Source organism: Leptosomus discolor, chromosome Z (assembly GCF_034619465.1).
Source record: "Leptosomus discolor isolate bLepDis1 chromosome Z, bLepDis1.hap2, whole genome shotgun sequence".
Classification (NCBI taxonomy): Eukaryota; Metazoa; Chordata; class Aves; order Leptosomiformes; family Leptosomidae; genus Leptosomus; species Leptosomus discolor.
In genome coordinates, this window is record NC_141419.1 from 88,920,561 (window position 1) to 88,937,157 (window position 16,597).

The 16,597-nt window shown below is 41.0% G+C and overlaps 1 protein-coding gene across 5 annotated transcripts in view; it reads left to right on the forward strand.

Annotated features, from left to right (window-relative positions):
* The window catches only part of SETBP1 (SET binding protein 1), a 241,466-nt gene that overhangs the window by 129,808 nt on the left and 95,061 nt on the right, over positions 1-16,597 (forward strand). For 2 of the 5 annotated variants that reach the window (XM_086479838.1, XM_086479839.1), the window contains exon 2: positions 16,011-16,060. The exons of the other annotated variants lie outside the window; for them this stretch is intronic. In XM_086479838.1, the coding sequence (XP_086335964.1) occupies positions 16,011-16,060 (50 nt within the window). The remainder of the gene's footprint in view (positions 1-16,010; positions 16,061-16,597) is intronic. 5 annotated transcript variants of the gene reach the window in all.

Genomic DNA, 16,597 nt, shown 5'->3' on the forward strand with positions numbered 1-16,597 from the left:
TCTTTCCCATCTGTGAAATGGAAACAATTCCACTTAGCTTTGTCTTGCTTCGTCCTGAGGAACTGGAATGAGCTGGACCTTTCAAAAGGACTTCGAAGATAGATTATTGTTTTTCACTACTGTGTGCAACGCTTCCCACCATGAAGCAATATTTGAGAATAAAGGTACAACTCTGCTTTGCCAAAAAAAGTAATGCTAACCTTCCACCAAAAACATCTCACTGCTTTAATTGTTAGATGGAAATCAACTGGCTTTGACAGAGCCATTTGTAACCGTTGCCAGTGCTATGTGGCTCTGCACCACCAGCCTGGACCTGGTGTATTTTATTTTTTTCCCTACTTTCTGTGGGGGATTATGTGTAGTCACTTTGACCTGGGACATTTCCTTTCTTCAGGAGGATTAAGCTCCAGTTGTTTTTCTGCTAGCAGTGAGTATCATTTGCAGCCTAAGAAATAAGATTTTCTTCTTTTTAAATGGGTCAGACCCTTTTGGTTTTTTAACCACAAACAATGGAGTTTAGAAAAAAATCCGGAGGAATACGGGCTTGGGAGCCTTTGTGGCTTCTGATGTGAAACAGGCCTGTCTAATGCATTCAGTTCCTTGTCAGTTGTGAAAGAAGTGTCTGAAGTTTCATAATATCATATCAGTTGCACAAACAACTTGTGCTTTTAAAGTAGGTGCTTAAAATCTGTGCTTGGTTTTAGTAAAGCTTAGTCTACTTTTATGCCTGAACAAGTTTTATTTTCTAGGGGTGGTAGAAAGAAGGTAAAGAATTAACTTTCTTTTTTTTGATAGGAGACAAGTAACTCCATTTCAGATGTCTGTATCTCATTCAGGGCAATTAAAGATTTCACGTCATTTGATATTCTCTTTGAGAAGCCTAGGAATTGGTTACAAGTCTCTACCCTTGTTAGATTTAAACTCTGTTTCATTTTAACCCCTGGGAATTGGTCTGGGTTGAAGTGCATGCATGCATGAATTAAATCACAGCAACATTGCTATGTCTCTTTTTAACGTAGAGACCTCAAACCTCTTAATCATATGTTCATTTCGCAGACTTGCTCTGTGAGATGGGTATGGTGATTGTATCATTTCCAGAACCGCAAGATCCATATGCAATAAACCATACCTCTTCCTTCCTTCTGTAATGGATGTTACCTTGAGAAGACAAAGAGCAGAGGCTGCTAGCTACACATGTACCTATGCAACCTCCAGTTTGATGTGCTTTGTTTATAGCTCAAAAGAAGGGATGTGACTGAGGCTGTGTCTGATAAAGGACATTTTTAGCTGGTTGAGCAGTAGTAATTCCTATTTAAATGCTTATGATCCCATTGATTTCATCTGGCACAGTTTCAGCAGGCTAGACGGGTGAATGTCTGCTGCTCAGAGTCATCGGTGGCCTTAGGGCTTTCTCCAGTGAGGTGTGAGATGTGGATTTGAGAGACAAAGAGCTTCAACTCTGGCTCATCTGTGTGATCCAGCCATCAGGCCTTGTGTAAGAGGTGAAGGGATGTTAGCACTTTGGCTGTGTTTGCCAAGGGGCCAACCTTTCTCAATTCTTCAAGTAAAAGATTGAGATTTTCTTACCAAGTGAAGATCGCAGGCTGTAGATCTCAACTGGGTCATTCCTGAGCAGTTCAGCCCTTCGGATATTTTTTGTAGTAGCTTTGGATGCCATAGGCACTAGACAAAAGCACAAAAACCCTAGAAGGAGCAGATGAATGCCACTGTGGAGCTCAGATCTAAAATGAAAGTACATCACACTCCCATTTCTAGGAGGCATCTTACTGGGACAGCTTGAGTCCCTCAGTAAAAGCTGCAGCCCATTATGTGCCAGAGCTGGCTGTTACGGTCTTGAGAGATGAAGAGCATAACAGCTGTGGCAGGTCATCTCCTCCAGAAAGGATAACAAAATCTTTGTGTATCTTAGGCAGATGGAGGGATGAGGAACAGAAGCATGTGGGGAAGCAGGTAGTTTTCTAATTACCCAGAGAAGGCTACTCACCTTCACAGACCAGCAGAGCTGGCTTAATGTAGCAACAGCAGCTATTGCACCAGTTGAAGGAACAGCAAAGCTGCCATGGCAACGTCTTCTCCTCAGGGGATCCCAGACAGGATTCTGGCCAAGCCAGCCCAAATTTCTCCTGTGCTTTCCACTGCCGCACTGCCCCTCCAGCTGGCTACAAAAGAGAAAATCCAGCCCATAAGCTGAAATAGAGTAAATATTAGCTAAACATTTACAGCTCTAAAGATCTTACAAGCAGAAGAAGCAGCTGTCAAGTCGGCATATACCTTCTCCAGTGCGTGATGTAGTCCAGCCACCGTGTGTCAAGGATGTTAATGGTGAGACTGACTGCAACCACAGACTCAGGGAGTGGATTAAGTGATCAAGTCCAAAGTCATCTCCCAGTCAAGTGACTCAGCGATGAGAAGAACCACACAGTACCATAGATGGACAATTTCAGTACAGGTTTCTACCTGATGAAAATCTTTCCTCCTGTGTGGTCCATGAAACACCATAGGAAAATGGCTCAGCAACCTGCTCAATGGAAGTTCAAAGAGTGCAGAAAAAGGCTTCCGACTTCCCCCCTGCCCCAAGATGATGCTCAATCCTTTTCTTTTTAATGAAGCCATCATGCAGTGCTCAGTTTCGTGGGCTCCCTGCTTTCTCTAAATAGGCTATGTCTGTTTTTCATTAATCATTAATTGCCTTGGCTGGAACATAGGCCTTCTGTGTAGACATTCATAGTAGAACATAGCAGAAAAGGAAGTGGTCTTTTCTCTTGTTTAATACTGCCTCTGAAGCAACTGAAAGTATTGATTGATGCTTCTCGTGTTTCCAGAGATGGAAAAAAGCCATATTCTCCTAAAGTGGCAGTTGTATTAGATATCAGGAAAAATATCTCTGTAGTGAATTTGAAGCTTTTTTTTTTTTTTGAAGTGTCTCTTTCTATGTAGTCATATAAAAATAGATAGGCGATATGTATTATATATTTTGTCTCCTAATGTGATTAAGTTATTGCAATCAAAATTTTCCTTTCCCCCCTGAATTCACGCAATAAAGTATATCACAGCTGCGGTCACATGAGGACATGTTAATGACTGTACCTTTAGTGATTACTTCTCATCTGTCCATAAGCATGAATTAACATGGTAGTTATGGATGTCGATGATAGTCTTGTTTCAATAGGTTAGACGTAATTAAGCATTATATAAACATGATTGATAAAATGAATGTATCTGGATAGCCACTGAAGTTTTGAATCCTGTTCGTAGTCAAATGACAGTTACTTAGTTTGTGGTTAATTTTATAAAAGAGAGAAAAGAAAAATACAAGTATGCAATATGGGTCTGAATCTCAATCCTCCAAAACAGGGCCTCCAAAGATCACACTGGGTTTTTCAAAACTTAGGAATAAGTGACTAATGACTTTGCTAATTAAGGTGCAGTGTGAAGTGGGGAAGTGATTTACTCGTGTAGACTTTAAAAGTCAGTAAGCAGAATTTACAGAAATACTATTCATATTTTCCAAGGAAAAATAGCTTTGAGCCAAGGCAAAATTTGGAAATAATTATTTGGAAATTATTTTTTTAAAATGAGTGGCTTAAGAAGACAGAGCAGCAACTGGAAAAAAAGAGCTGACAGTAGTCCTGGAAATTTTGGGAGCCTGTATGATTTAAAAAATGAAACTCGTGCTGTGTCAGCACTGATTTCTTCATTTACCTTCAGAGATCACAAAATTTGTTAAATTATGTAGAAAAATGACCACATACCTCAGATTTCTCATCTGAGTAATGGGTGTAATGATACATTTGTCCTTTGTGAAGTACTTTGAGATTCTTTGGAAAATATGCTACGTGTAGACTAGATATTCTCAGAGCCTTTTTTTTTTTTTTTTTTTTTTTTTTTTTGTGAGTGGCCACATTGCTGTAGAACTTAAAGGAGAGGAATATTTTAGCAGGGAAAAATCCCAGGAAAAATAGGTCAAGAATTCTGGGCAAAGAGTAGCTGGGTGTGATGGATGAAGGTTTAGCTACTTTTCATAGTGACAGATAAGTAATGAGGCTGAACTGCTGTGATATTGTCTGGAAATAGAATAGATGACATTCTTAATAGGCTCAAATTGATTCTTAATAGTTCAGACCATCTGCTGAAACTGTGGAATAATAAAACTAGTACTTTTATTATGACCTTCATCTAAAGCACGCTAAACACTCTGGGAAGGTACATGGACATTTCTAAAACTGTGTTTTGGTTGGATGGTTTGGAAGAAGTAATTTGCACAGGGTTTGATGGGCAGGCTCTGGCATGGCTGGTATAAAAGCAAACTCAATGAGGTTCCAGCTCTGTCTTGCAGGCACGTAGTGATTTCAGCATCCATTTAAGCCAGTTCCTCAAAAGTAGATGCGCTAAAGAACATAGATAGAAAAATGTAGTAATAAAAATACTAATTTGTAGTAGTAGTAGTAGTTGGAAGAGTGTGTGTGCATGCGCACATACAACAATACCTTCTTACGCTGACTCTGATCACAGAGTTCTTAGGTCACTGTGGGTGGGGACCATTCATAACAGCATATTCTGCTCTAGACATGCATAGTAATAACAAGATTCGTTAAAGTTGCTGAGGTCTTCCTTCAGGAGGAGTATTCAGTTTGAAATAGGAAAAACAAAGCACACAGTTGCAATAAACATGAGGTGAAGAGAGTACTATAAGATAACAGAACTGAAGACCAGGAGAGATATTTATACTTAAGGATGTCTCCTGTTCATGTCCATTATGAAATAGCTCGAGAGGCATAAAATTGGCAGGAACCTTGTTGTTACTAGGTGTATCTGGAAGCTGATCATAGAAACATTATCTGCATGATATGATTAACTCGATCTAGCATCTATATATAGCCCTGGGGTTTTTGTATATGGAGATATTTTCAAGGGTATTCTTTCACTTTGGCTGTAGTAGACGGAGCCCTGTGAAAATAGAAACCTGGATTATCATTTCTGTTATTTGATTGTGCAGTGCAAGGTGCAATAGGCTCCTCATCTATGATAATATAAATAATGGCAATCAAATAAAGAGACTACAGACACTTGTGCCGAAGGACTAGTTCTAACACACTTAGCATTCACACAGCCCTTTGAATTTTGCAAAGTGATTTGGGTAACTGCTTTCCTCCCTGCCCAGTTTCTATCTGCAAATGCTCATTTCATCATACACAGAGATTTGTTTGAGATTTGACGTGGTTACTGATGTAGAGGTAAAAATAAGTGAAGCCCATCAAAATCTGTCTCAGATGATGATTGCAACTTGTGGATTGTTGCAACACACAATATATTGTAGTGCCATGCAGCCTAAGTCAGAGACTGGAAACCTTTTCTTTTGGAGGTAGTATAAAGAGAACACAAAGGTGTTTGGAACACAAAGGTTGTTGGAAACCAAGCACTAAAGATAAAATTTCTCCTCTCCAACCTGTGTGTGTCCTGTTGCAGTAGAAAAGAAACAATGTGTGTCTAAAGGTGGCAGAGTGTTAATTGAAATCCAGTGCTTGAAAGACATTGTTATGAGTTGGGAAAGAGCAGCTCCCATCGCTGCTCTAGACCTGAGTTTGTTGCTTGTCCTCTCTGCCCTTTAGTTTCTCTGCTGTTGATGAGTGCACAGCACTATTTATTTAAACAGATACTGAGACATAATTTATTAATATTTGCATCATTCTTTCAGATCACAGGGAAGCTAGGGTATAGGAAAACATCGGCCTTACTAAACAATGTCCTAGTTCAACAATATAAAAATGAAGAAGTTTTTCTGCTAGGTGGGCAGAAGTTTGTACAAAGATCTTTATTTCTGAAATGGAAAAAAGGCTGGACCACTTGGCCTTCAGATCTGGTGATCTGAAACTGCATCAGTGCTTCCAGAGAGGAAATCCAGCAATCTCTTCAAAAATAGCAGAGGGAAACGCAATATTAACCAAGAGCGAATTGGAACCAGCAGTGTTTTTCACAGTGATAGCAGTTAATCATTAAAACAAGGGGCTAGGGGAAGTCATGAATTCTTCATCTTTTGATGTCTTCAAGATTGAAGCCTTCTCTGGAGGAAACATTTTAGACAAAAGTTATTGGGCTCAACAAAAGAGTGACTGGGTGAAAATTAAAGCTCTATGACATACAAAAGATAGATGATCTACTAGTCCCTCTACGTGTGTGATTCATTTCACACAACTTTAGAAGTCTAAAGTTAGATGCCTAAGGTTGAACCAGTCACCCTGGGCTCCCTTTTTAGTCAATAGTAAGAAATAGGCATCTTCAGGGAGCAATCCATTTGACGTGCCTTAGATGCCTGTTTTAGTGTGACATAAATTGTCCTCTGGGGTACCTGTTCCTCTCCATTGACTATTAAGGAAGCCTATGGTGATTCATTCACATTCAGTCATCTCATTTTTAGATGCCCAAGGAAAGATCCATCCCTTTGTGGGACACCTAGGAGTCGTGGAACAGCAGCCCTTAATTTGTAGGGCAGAGACCTGTTTAGTGGTAGTACTTGCTTTACATCATTTATGTGTCAGTGCTTTAGTTGTATTTCCATATTGTTGAAGCATTCTGTGTTTTGAAAGGAGGATCTGAGAACATCACTCTTGATTTCTTTAGGGGCGTGGGTGTGGGTAAAGGTGGGCGAAATCCTGTTCTGAGTTACTGTGGTGTACAGTATCAGCAATCTCACAGGTTCTTGTGGAATTACTATGCCATGCATCTTAAGAATAAAAGCAGAAACAAGCCATTTTGAAAGGATTAATCCAACTGCCATAGCAATTTGATTCTTTCTGTGTAAGCAATGATCAGATGAAGGGCAGATCTGGAAAAAATGCTATACATCACAGAGCATTTATAAAGCAAAGACCCTTGAGAAAATCATTGTTGAGCATGTGGAGACAGTGTTAAAAACACTTTAATCTTTCATTTCTTCCTGTCCTGTAGTCTTCCTGGCACTGCTCCAAATTCACTTCATCACTTGGTGTTACTTGGTTAAGACCTGTGCCTATTGCATATCCTGTTGATAGCCAGCTCCTGTGTAGTGTGTCCAAATTCCTCGAGTCTAGCCCTGTCGCTCAAGATGACATGAGCTTATCATCAAGCTAGAGGTGGCCTCCAAGCTGCTTGGAGCAATGCTCAGCCCACATCTGAGGTGAGCGACTGTGGTGTTTAACAGAGGGTCTTAATCACCTTAAATGCCCTCCCTCATCAAAGGAGGAGGTGGGTGCCTCTGACAGATTCCTCAGTCTGTTGTTTTCTTTGTATGGACCACAGAGAGGTACATGTGTCCCAGATGTCCCAGTCATGTTTCTGCTGCAAGATGGCTTGGATTGACGGTGTTCGTTGACCTTGGACCATAGAATCATAGAGTCACAGAATCACAGAACGGCTTGGGTTGGAAGGGACCTCAAAGACCACCCAGTTCCAACCCCCCTGCCATGAGCAGGGACACCTCCCACCAGACCAGGTTGCTCCAAGCCCCATCCAGCCTGACCTTGAACACTTCCAGCTCAGGGGCAGCCACAGCTTCTCTGGGCAGCCTGTTCCAGTGTCTCACCACCCTTGTAGTGAAGAACTTCTTCTTAGTATCTATCTAATCTAAATCTGCCACATACTAGCTACGAAGCTTCGTAGTGCATCAGTAAGTAGACAGAGGATTCCCAAGGCAGAGCGAGTTTATCACTTTTTATATAATTGCAGAGAAGTTGAGTATGGCCATACAGTAAGTCTCAATCCCTGCCAGTTGCCTGTTATCAGGCTATCTTCTCCTGGTCTGTCTTCCTGGATAGTTACTTTTGAGTGCCCAGCAGTTGCTGCTGTCTACCTAAGCAATGGCAGAGCAATCCTGGCATATCTCACTGGTTTGGACGAATTTGAATTTCAGAAGCTCTGTGAAGTGCAGGGGCTGTGTAAACATGTGTCATTGCAGATGCCATGCTCAGATTTGGTCTCTGCACCACTGATCCTGAAGACAGCAATATGTTGCCTATATCACTATGCATGCACAGCCTGATGTGTGGAGCAGTAATGGTGCAACCAGATGGCACGGGAAGGAACGGGATTGTCATTACTACGCGGCTCTTTTTGATTCTTCGCCTATGCAATTTGCAGGCTCCCGTGATACTGTACCACAGGCTGTTTAGCCATTCTTCGGCTCCCACTCTCTGCTGCAGAGAAATCTGATCCTCTGCAATTATGGGGGCCGTGATACCCTTGCCGCATCCAGCTGTTGCTGACATGATGGTATGCGCATTGCCTCAGACGGTGGTGAATTTTCTGTCTGTAGCAGCTCCTCCCGGGGTGTCCATGGTAATACAGTGGTTGAGGTGAGTGTTAACCTGCTGCTTCCCTTGAAGGCACAAATCTTGCCTTGATGGAGTTTTCTGTGCAAAGGTTGCCTGGGGGAAAAGCACTGTACGCTGACCTGAACTGTGGACACAGAGGAAACTTTGCACTGTTAGAGCTTATACGTGCTTTCCACTTGTAAAAATTCACTGTCCCGTTAAGCAGAGGTCTTTTAGTGCAGTTTTCTCTCCTGCGTGACACACTCTTACTGCCCTCAACAGGAACTTCGCTTGCACCGTAGGTACAGAAAATGTCTAAGGGGTCTCTCCAGCAGGAAATAAACTGCTGAAGCTTTTAGGGTGACCTGTGAAACCTTGACTCTGAAGCAACATTTGTTTTTCCCACTTTGACAGAGCTCACTATGGTCTGATAGATTGTGAGAGGTGTAGAAGTATCTTTATATATGTAACCCTAAAATAACTTTTGGTTTTCCTCCTGAACAGTCTTTTAAGTTTTTTTGGTTTTAAGCAGGTATCATTCACAGTCACTGAGATTATACCCTTCTTCCAACAAAAGGGAAAATTGGAAAAAGTTAGTGAGATTCCTTAGCTGGCTCGAGGATATGAAAGTGTATGAGAAAGCATCACTGCCCCTCTTTAAGGAGTAGTTCAAGAAGCTGATATCTTAGAATCTTAGAATCATTTAGGTTGGAGAAGACCCTTAAGATCATCAAGTCCAACTGTTAACCCAGCACTGCCAACTCCACCACTAAACCATGTCCCTAAGCACCACATCTACATGTCTTGGAGATATGAACACCCCCATGGAGACACACACCACCATTCAGACTTCTTCATGACTTGAGATGCTTTCTCATTGCTAACTGCATTTCTGACTCAGGTACCTCATTGCTACTGTACTGTGGGAAACATTTACTGAGTGATAATAATAGCTTTTATCTCATGATGGTGCTTATGTCCTGTGACGTACTAACCCCATCTTGGAAGATGCAGAACGATTTTCCAAACTCCAGGAAGTGCTTAACACTGTCTCGTAATTCTCAGCTGAATGCCTTATATCCAGAGCCTCTGCTGCACCTGGAGAACAGAGCTAGGAGTAGTGGCAGAAAGATTTATTTCATCACTAAATGAATGGGATCATATTCAGAAAGTTAACGTTTATAATGAGGATATAAGGATCTAAACTCTTTTCCGTTATTGCTAATGAAAGCTCGAATTAAAAAAAAAAAAAAAAAAAAAAAAAGCCAGCTGAAAGCTTCCTGGATACTAATAGTGAGTAAATGAGTTGTTGTTTTTTAGATCTTTTAAATCTTGTGATTTATTAAACATTGGAACACAGGAACTGTTATACCAGAGAAAGTCTTATGATTGTCTTATTACAAGCTTCCAATTACTGACTGTAGTAGCCAACACCAGATGCTTCAAAGGAGCATGTGAGAAACGATGTAGTAGACAATAGTAGTAGTTATAATTTGCTCATAAGAAAAATAGCTTCTTATCCACTGCCCCCGCTCAGTGTTTGGCTTATATCCTGAGACATGACAGTTTATATCTTATTATGGATACATATTTTAAAGTGATAGCAATTTGCAAAAGAAAAGGTTGTAATTTGGGAGGTCTGAACGAGATTGCAGGGTTATCCCCTGATGGGACAGGTGACATAGCCCAAATGACATCATCTTTCTGCACCTCCATTTCCCCACCTAAATGCCATCAAAGGTCTTGACACTCATGACATTCCTGAGATCTATGAACTAAAACTGCGATAGAAGAGCAAGGGAAGGTTAAGTGAAAAGTCAGCCTTGTATCTTAAATATGAGCAATTATTACAAGGAGTGCCTAAGATAGCAAGAAGTTAAACCAGTTCAAGAGAACACAATGTGCTGTTCTCTCTTTTGGATTGTGTACTCCAGGCACTTGGCAGTGCTTGTGTGCAAACTGAGAGGTATGCAATCAATTTGGCTGTTTCCCTTGTGCAGTCTCTTCAGTGCAAACCCTCCACTTACTTGCATGGGTCCTTCACTCAGCAGGGAGCCATGTGCACGAAAAACTGAAAGAAAAAATCCCCCAGGCAGTCGCCTCTGATCACAGTATTCATCGTTATTATTTTAAAAAGAGGAACACAGAAGTGCAAACAGAAAGTCCTTGTTCTGTTCGTCTTCCTGCAGCCGACTCGAGAAACTCTTTCGTCCTCCCTTTGCAAAGAGCGAGCTAGGAAATGAGTGACATCTGAAGACAAGAAGTGGGTTGCTCACCCCTGATTTTGTTTGAAGGTCACCTTGCAGTTCTCTGTGGTTCAGAGATGTTTTTATTATTCCTCTTTTAACCACCTTTTTTTTCTTCTTCTTCCCCCCCTTAAGCTAAATGACAAGTTATGAAACTTTGTGGTTTGGTTGTTCTTAATGTGAGTATTGAAAAATTGTAATATGCCTAATGCATGTGACAGAGCGTTCCCTCCTCCCGCTCCCATCTCCCTCCCCGTCAGCTGCTGTGGCTCTTCATCGCGTTTAACCGCTCCCAGCTTTCAGAATACGTTGGTTTCCGTTCTCAGACCTTCTTTGTCTTTTCTTGCAGCTGTTTGTTTAGCGGCATGGTCAGTGTTTGCGGAGTAGATCAAACCCACCTCTAAATTCTCTTCTCCGCTCTTCCCCCTCCTTGTCTCTGCAAAGGTCACATAGCTGCTGGGGTTTCTGTGCTCAAGCTGGGAGGTATCAGGAGGGAGAAAGGTAAAACCATTAATAAAGAAAGAGTGAAGCAAACTACAGAGCAGCAGGCTCTGGTCCTGCACCCAGTCAGAGGGCAGGGGATTCAAACTGAGCCTTGAAGATCTCTTTTTACATGTCTTTAGGAAGGCGGTGGATAAAGGCAGCACCACAATCAAAAGCACCCACTTGTCATTTGAAATGGGAAGGGACACAGTAATGCTTCGAGCCTCTGTGTTTGCTTTGGAGGTTCTTTTGCCCTGATTTTAATGAGCTGGTGTCCAATTTGGGGGAGAAAAACAGTCTTTCCGTAATGCCTGTGGTATTTTTACTTCTGTTGTGAAAGGCAGTGAGCACTCAGGTACCACTTAGGAGCGGATACCCGTAGTCTTCTGCAGTGGTAGACTAACAAGGTAATTATTTGTATGTATATCCTCTTCTGGGTAAGGAGTTGCAAGCTCAAAGTACAAACGAGCTTTTATGAAATAAGATTTTGCATGAAAGCAGTCATAGCTGGACAAATTGAAGGCCCTAGGCTACGCACAAAGTGTAGCACGCCTTAATTTAGAGTTTCCCGGTTTAGATTTCACCCCGCTCCCGCGTAGTCGCTGCACCTAGAGAAAGGACACGGTGCTTCCAACAGCTGCCAGGATAGTATCAAATAGAAAATGCTTCTGCAGCAGCGCAACTTGAGCAGAGTTTCCTTTGGAATATTCCATTGCAAATTCACCAGTTCTCACAGAAAAAAGTGGTGAGAGAATTAAATATCTGTTTCCTGCATGCATTAGTTTCTGCATAAAAGACAAGTGACTTTATAGATTTTTTTTTTTCTTTTTCCTTTTGCATGGAAACTCCTGGGTGGGAGCAGGCCTTGTGTACTGCATTTCAAGTGAGAAATGTGCTCACAGCACTCCTTAGAAACTGCAGTTATGAAATATCCCACAGAATTATTCATATATTTCAAGGTAGTTTAGTAATCTGAAGTAATTTTGCTAGAGTATTTTTCCCTTTTCAAAGTGGTTTCTAAATGCTTTCTCGCAGTTCACAGTCACAGCCAGGAAAAGTATATATGGAATAAAGCAATAAGTGCTTTTTGCAATTTATAAGGTGCTACAAAATCTAATAAAAATAGAATAGAAATGTTAAATATTCATTATACTCTTACAACCCTCCTGAGAAATGGCAAAAGGCATCAAAACTTTCCATTCAATAGCATCTTGGATGTCTGCATGTAGTCTGTTGTTTCAGCAACATCAAAAACTGTGTAGCAACTTTGGTTCATCCACAGTAGTAGTTTAATATTATGAACCTTTCCAGGAAAAAAAAAAATATATAAGCCCACGTACACTCGTTCCAGGTCCTTGTAAGACTAAAAAAAAAAAAAAGAGAGAAAGCAAGAAAGCAAATAGAAGTTAAGAGGGGGAATATCATCATATATATTTATAAAATACTGCCTCTCTTGGCCTTGTCCTTTAGTTTTCACTTGCAGGCAGTACTTCTGCCTTCTGAGTGCTACATGTCCTGTATGATCAATAATAAACTGGTGTGCCATCAAAAAACATGACAGTGTACATGCCAGGAGTCCAAGTACTCTCTTTAGAATAATTGTGACAGCAAAAGACATGAAATATGGGCATCCAATGGACTGGCTAATCCCCTTGCATATTCCTAAAGAAGAAAACAAAGGGAAAACAAACCCCTAAAGAAATAAAACTAAAGTCTCTATCAGCAGTCCCAGGAGATAAAGTCTTATCCTAAAAACAGTGACCACTGCAACCCAGTCTATGAATCACGGCACTTAAGACTGAAGAGTCACATTCCATGTTGACACAGACCTTCAGTAGTCCCATTAAATGTAATGGGGTTGCACAAGATGTAAATCACTGTAAAATATGAGCCCTGATCTAATTTCTTTCTCCAAGATTAATTACTTCAAAGCCATTGTTTCTTGTTTCCTCCCCCTCTAAAATCCTAGTAAAACAGAATTTTTGAGAGCAAAGTATTTTAACTATCAGTACTCTTCAAAGAAAAGCTGCCATTAGCTCTCTATGCATTTTCAAACTAGACTTTAAAACTCAGGAAGAGGTTTGTTGTTTGAAACTTTGGGTCAGCAGTGGGGTTTATTGGACAGTGTACTCATGGCTGGACATATTTTAGCAGTGAACTAAATAGACTAGGACAATATATGTGTGTATGTATTGGAGTATACTGGAAAGAAATATATGTATTGTAGTGAAGAACTAGCGGTCCATTGCATTATTTCCGTGGTAATTAGAAGGCAAATGACCCTTCTGATGGCAAAACTGAATTATGCTTGTGAATATCCAGTAGGGACCATTGTACCTATTGCAAGAGGGTGGCTTGAATGGCCTGAAAGGTCCTTCCAAATGTAATATTTATGACTCAGTGAGTGGTGGCTTTCGAATCACTAACATGAAAAGATAACACCAATAGTTGCAACAACCTGCGTACGTGCCTCTGTATGACGAATAGGAGCTAAATACAGTAAATCTACTCATCTTTGCCTTTTTATTACTTCATCTGCTGTTCCTAGAAAGAGCTCCTTTTACCTACCCAGCACCAAAGATAAAACATTTTTTAAAAAAATACCCTGCAAATCTTGACCGTCCTGTTCGCACACACATAGCTGTAAAATTGCAACGAGCGACATTGTGCCTTGTATAAATGAGATTTTTAAAAACATATTAAACTGTCACAGGGCTTATGTTTTTTAAATGGATCACAAAGTTAGGAGCCTACATTTTGTAGTTTGATACAACTTGTGTCTAAAGATACTATGGTAGGCTTTTTCCATGCAGAAGGTTGCCCTAGGTCACATCTGAAGGCAGTCAGTGTTGGACCATCACATTTTTCCTTAATGAGTCTTTCGAAAATGACCACATGGTAGTTGAGGCACGTGGTATTATTTGGATTGTAGGTCAGGTATCTCTGTGCTACCGAAAAGCACTAAACATCCTCAGAGCTGTTTAAAACAATCCAAAAATAGTTCATCCGTAGCGTAGGTGGATAATCAGAATATGCGTGGCGGTTTACAGATTTCATCAGTATGTATTTGGGATGACTTGCATAACTGATTCATGGCCTCATCACCCGTGATTAATGTGTTATAAAGTTACAGGAATGAAAACATCTCACAGGCACTTGGTGAAGCAGAGGACCTGCAGAAAGAGCAGTATGTGACCATGTAATTAAAGTCTGTACCATTAATCTGTTTGCAGAAATGGACTGAATTGAGGGCACGCTCACAAACTCATTGAGTCATGAGATCTTTCAGATTCTTGTCTTTGCCAGTGTACTTTTCTTATGAGAAGCTTTTAATGTCATTTATTATATATACTTATTATATAGCTTATATAAACCAATGTGATTACTTAAATGTTCACATGCTTAAAAATTTGGGGAAGTACTGGCAGGTGGTACACAGTTCCTCATGCGTGCTAGTTTGCTCTTCTTGTGTGAGTGATACTATTTCAGCTACTTTTAGTATGTTATTGCCCTTTCCTTTAGTCCTCTGGTGCAAGGAGTTAAAGCAGTTAATTCTGTTAAACGTATGTGTGTCCACTGTACTCTGATAGTCTGAGAAAACCTGAATTAAACGAGACCCCTGTTGAGGTAGGCACTGTGAGAGGCGGGTCCTGCACCTCAGAGCTTGTAGGCTAGAGCCAAAACAGCAGTATGCAGCAAGAGAAGGGAAGCATCATTATTTCTCTGCTTTTTGGACAGAAAGCCACAGCGTTTCAGACAACATTTTGCGAAGTCTCATCGTCTTCTGAGAACACTGTTTTTACCCTTGGACTCCAGCCGTAGCCCATGGACCTCTAGAGCACAAGTTAGGTTTTACATTGGCCTGATCACCCTGGGGAAGTGTCTCTTTTCTTCTCTTAGTGGCCACGGAAATGCCTCTGCGTGACTGCCAAATGTGTTCCTGAATCAGGCATCTTGACTAGGGAGTAAGCTCAGCTCCTATTAAATCCACTCGTAAATGCCTAAATAGGAGCTGACCTTTTCTGGTGCTTTGGCTGCTAACAATCAAGTTCCTTGCTCAATCTCAAGAGATAAGAGGAAATAAGAGGTCTTCTAAGTACTTACCCAGTGTCTTCAGCACAAAACATTCTTTCCTCTGAATAAGCTTTTTGCTTTGGGCTTGATTTTCCAGTAGGTTAAATATGTTCCTTTATCAATACTTAAACAGCACTTCCCAGTAGTAGATCCACTCTGACTAGGATCAACAGTTCACTGACTCTTAATGGAGATTCCTTCATTTTCCCTTGACGGGGAGGGTGATAGCTACCATACGACTGCTTTAAACTTTCAAGTATTTAAAGTATTGCCAGCAGATGAGAGAAGGTGGGGAAGGGACAGCCGTAGTGAGAAGAAAGCTGCACGCTGGCTCACAGTCAAGAGCCCCCTCTCTGATTTCAGCTAGATCCAAAGGACTGCCCTACCGTAGATGGAAGAAAGGCTAATCCCTGGGATCATTATATTCACAATCCTGCCTTGTGATCTTTATAAATCTCTCTCTGAACACGGAGGATGAGCATCCTAGTGGGATTGTCAAAATGCTTTTTTGTACGAATGCTTGGTTCAAAAGGAAACAGAGCACTGTGAAGCATCCGTGAAGAAGCAACCATCTGAAGGTTTGCCTTATGAAAGATTAACTTACATCCTACAGTTTCTTTTTTTTTTTATCCCCCCCTCCCCCCCAAGGCTGTTTTTAATGGCTCATGTTTTAAATGCACACTGTTTAATTATTTATGCATCCTGAGCCGTATTTTCTGTGTTTGGAACTTTTGCCGTGGCACTAACCTTTTTATTTCACACCACTGAAAGCCCACGCTGCACTGTGTACGAAACGGCATCTAAAGGTCCCCTGGAGAATGCATGCAGCAAGTGTGTAAGGCCTGTTTAAACGTGTGTGTGAAATGGGTTATTTGCTTGATTGCTTTGACTGATCAGTCAGGGAGTGTGGCAAACCTAGCAGCATCCTGGCTAAATGGTTTCAGAGCCAATGTAAAACTGAAATTTTACTATGTGTAAGGTTTTAATTATACCTTCAAAAGAAGTTTCTTCAGATGGGTTTGCTAATGCACGTCTCCAGAAAATGATGTATGGATAGGAGTGGTTTTAAAAGCACTTAACGCCAAGTAAACTAATAAGGAGAGAAGAATCACAGGAGTCTGGAGCGTTACTAACAAGTCTCATGCGATCTAGGACTGATTCTTGCTACAGACTTTGATAGAGCAAACATAGACCATGCCCTGGATTAATGTGCCTGCATTTCTAAGGCAAGAAGAGTCAGGAGTGGGATCCTTATAAGGCACTAACCTCTGTGAGAGGATTGTAAATGTGGGCTTATATGCACGTTGAAGTGTCGGTCCAGCAGCTCAGTGTAGTTACTGAAATCCAGCCTTGCTCAACATTACATGTCCTTGGTTTTGCCCCTTATGACCATCAGAGATTTCTCAGGCTTGTATCAGAGTAGCCGTGTTTTGATCACATGGAATAAAATTCTGCAGGCAGCAGAAACTCTGTGGTTTCTGCAGAAAC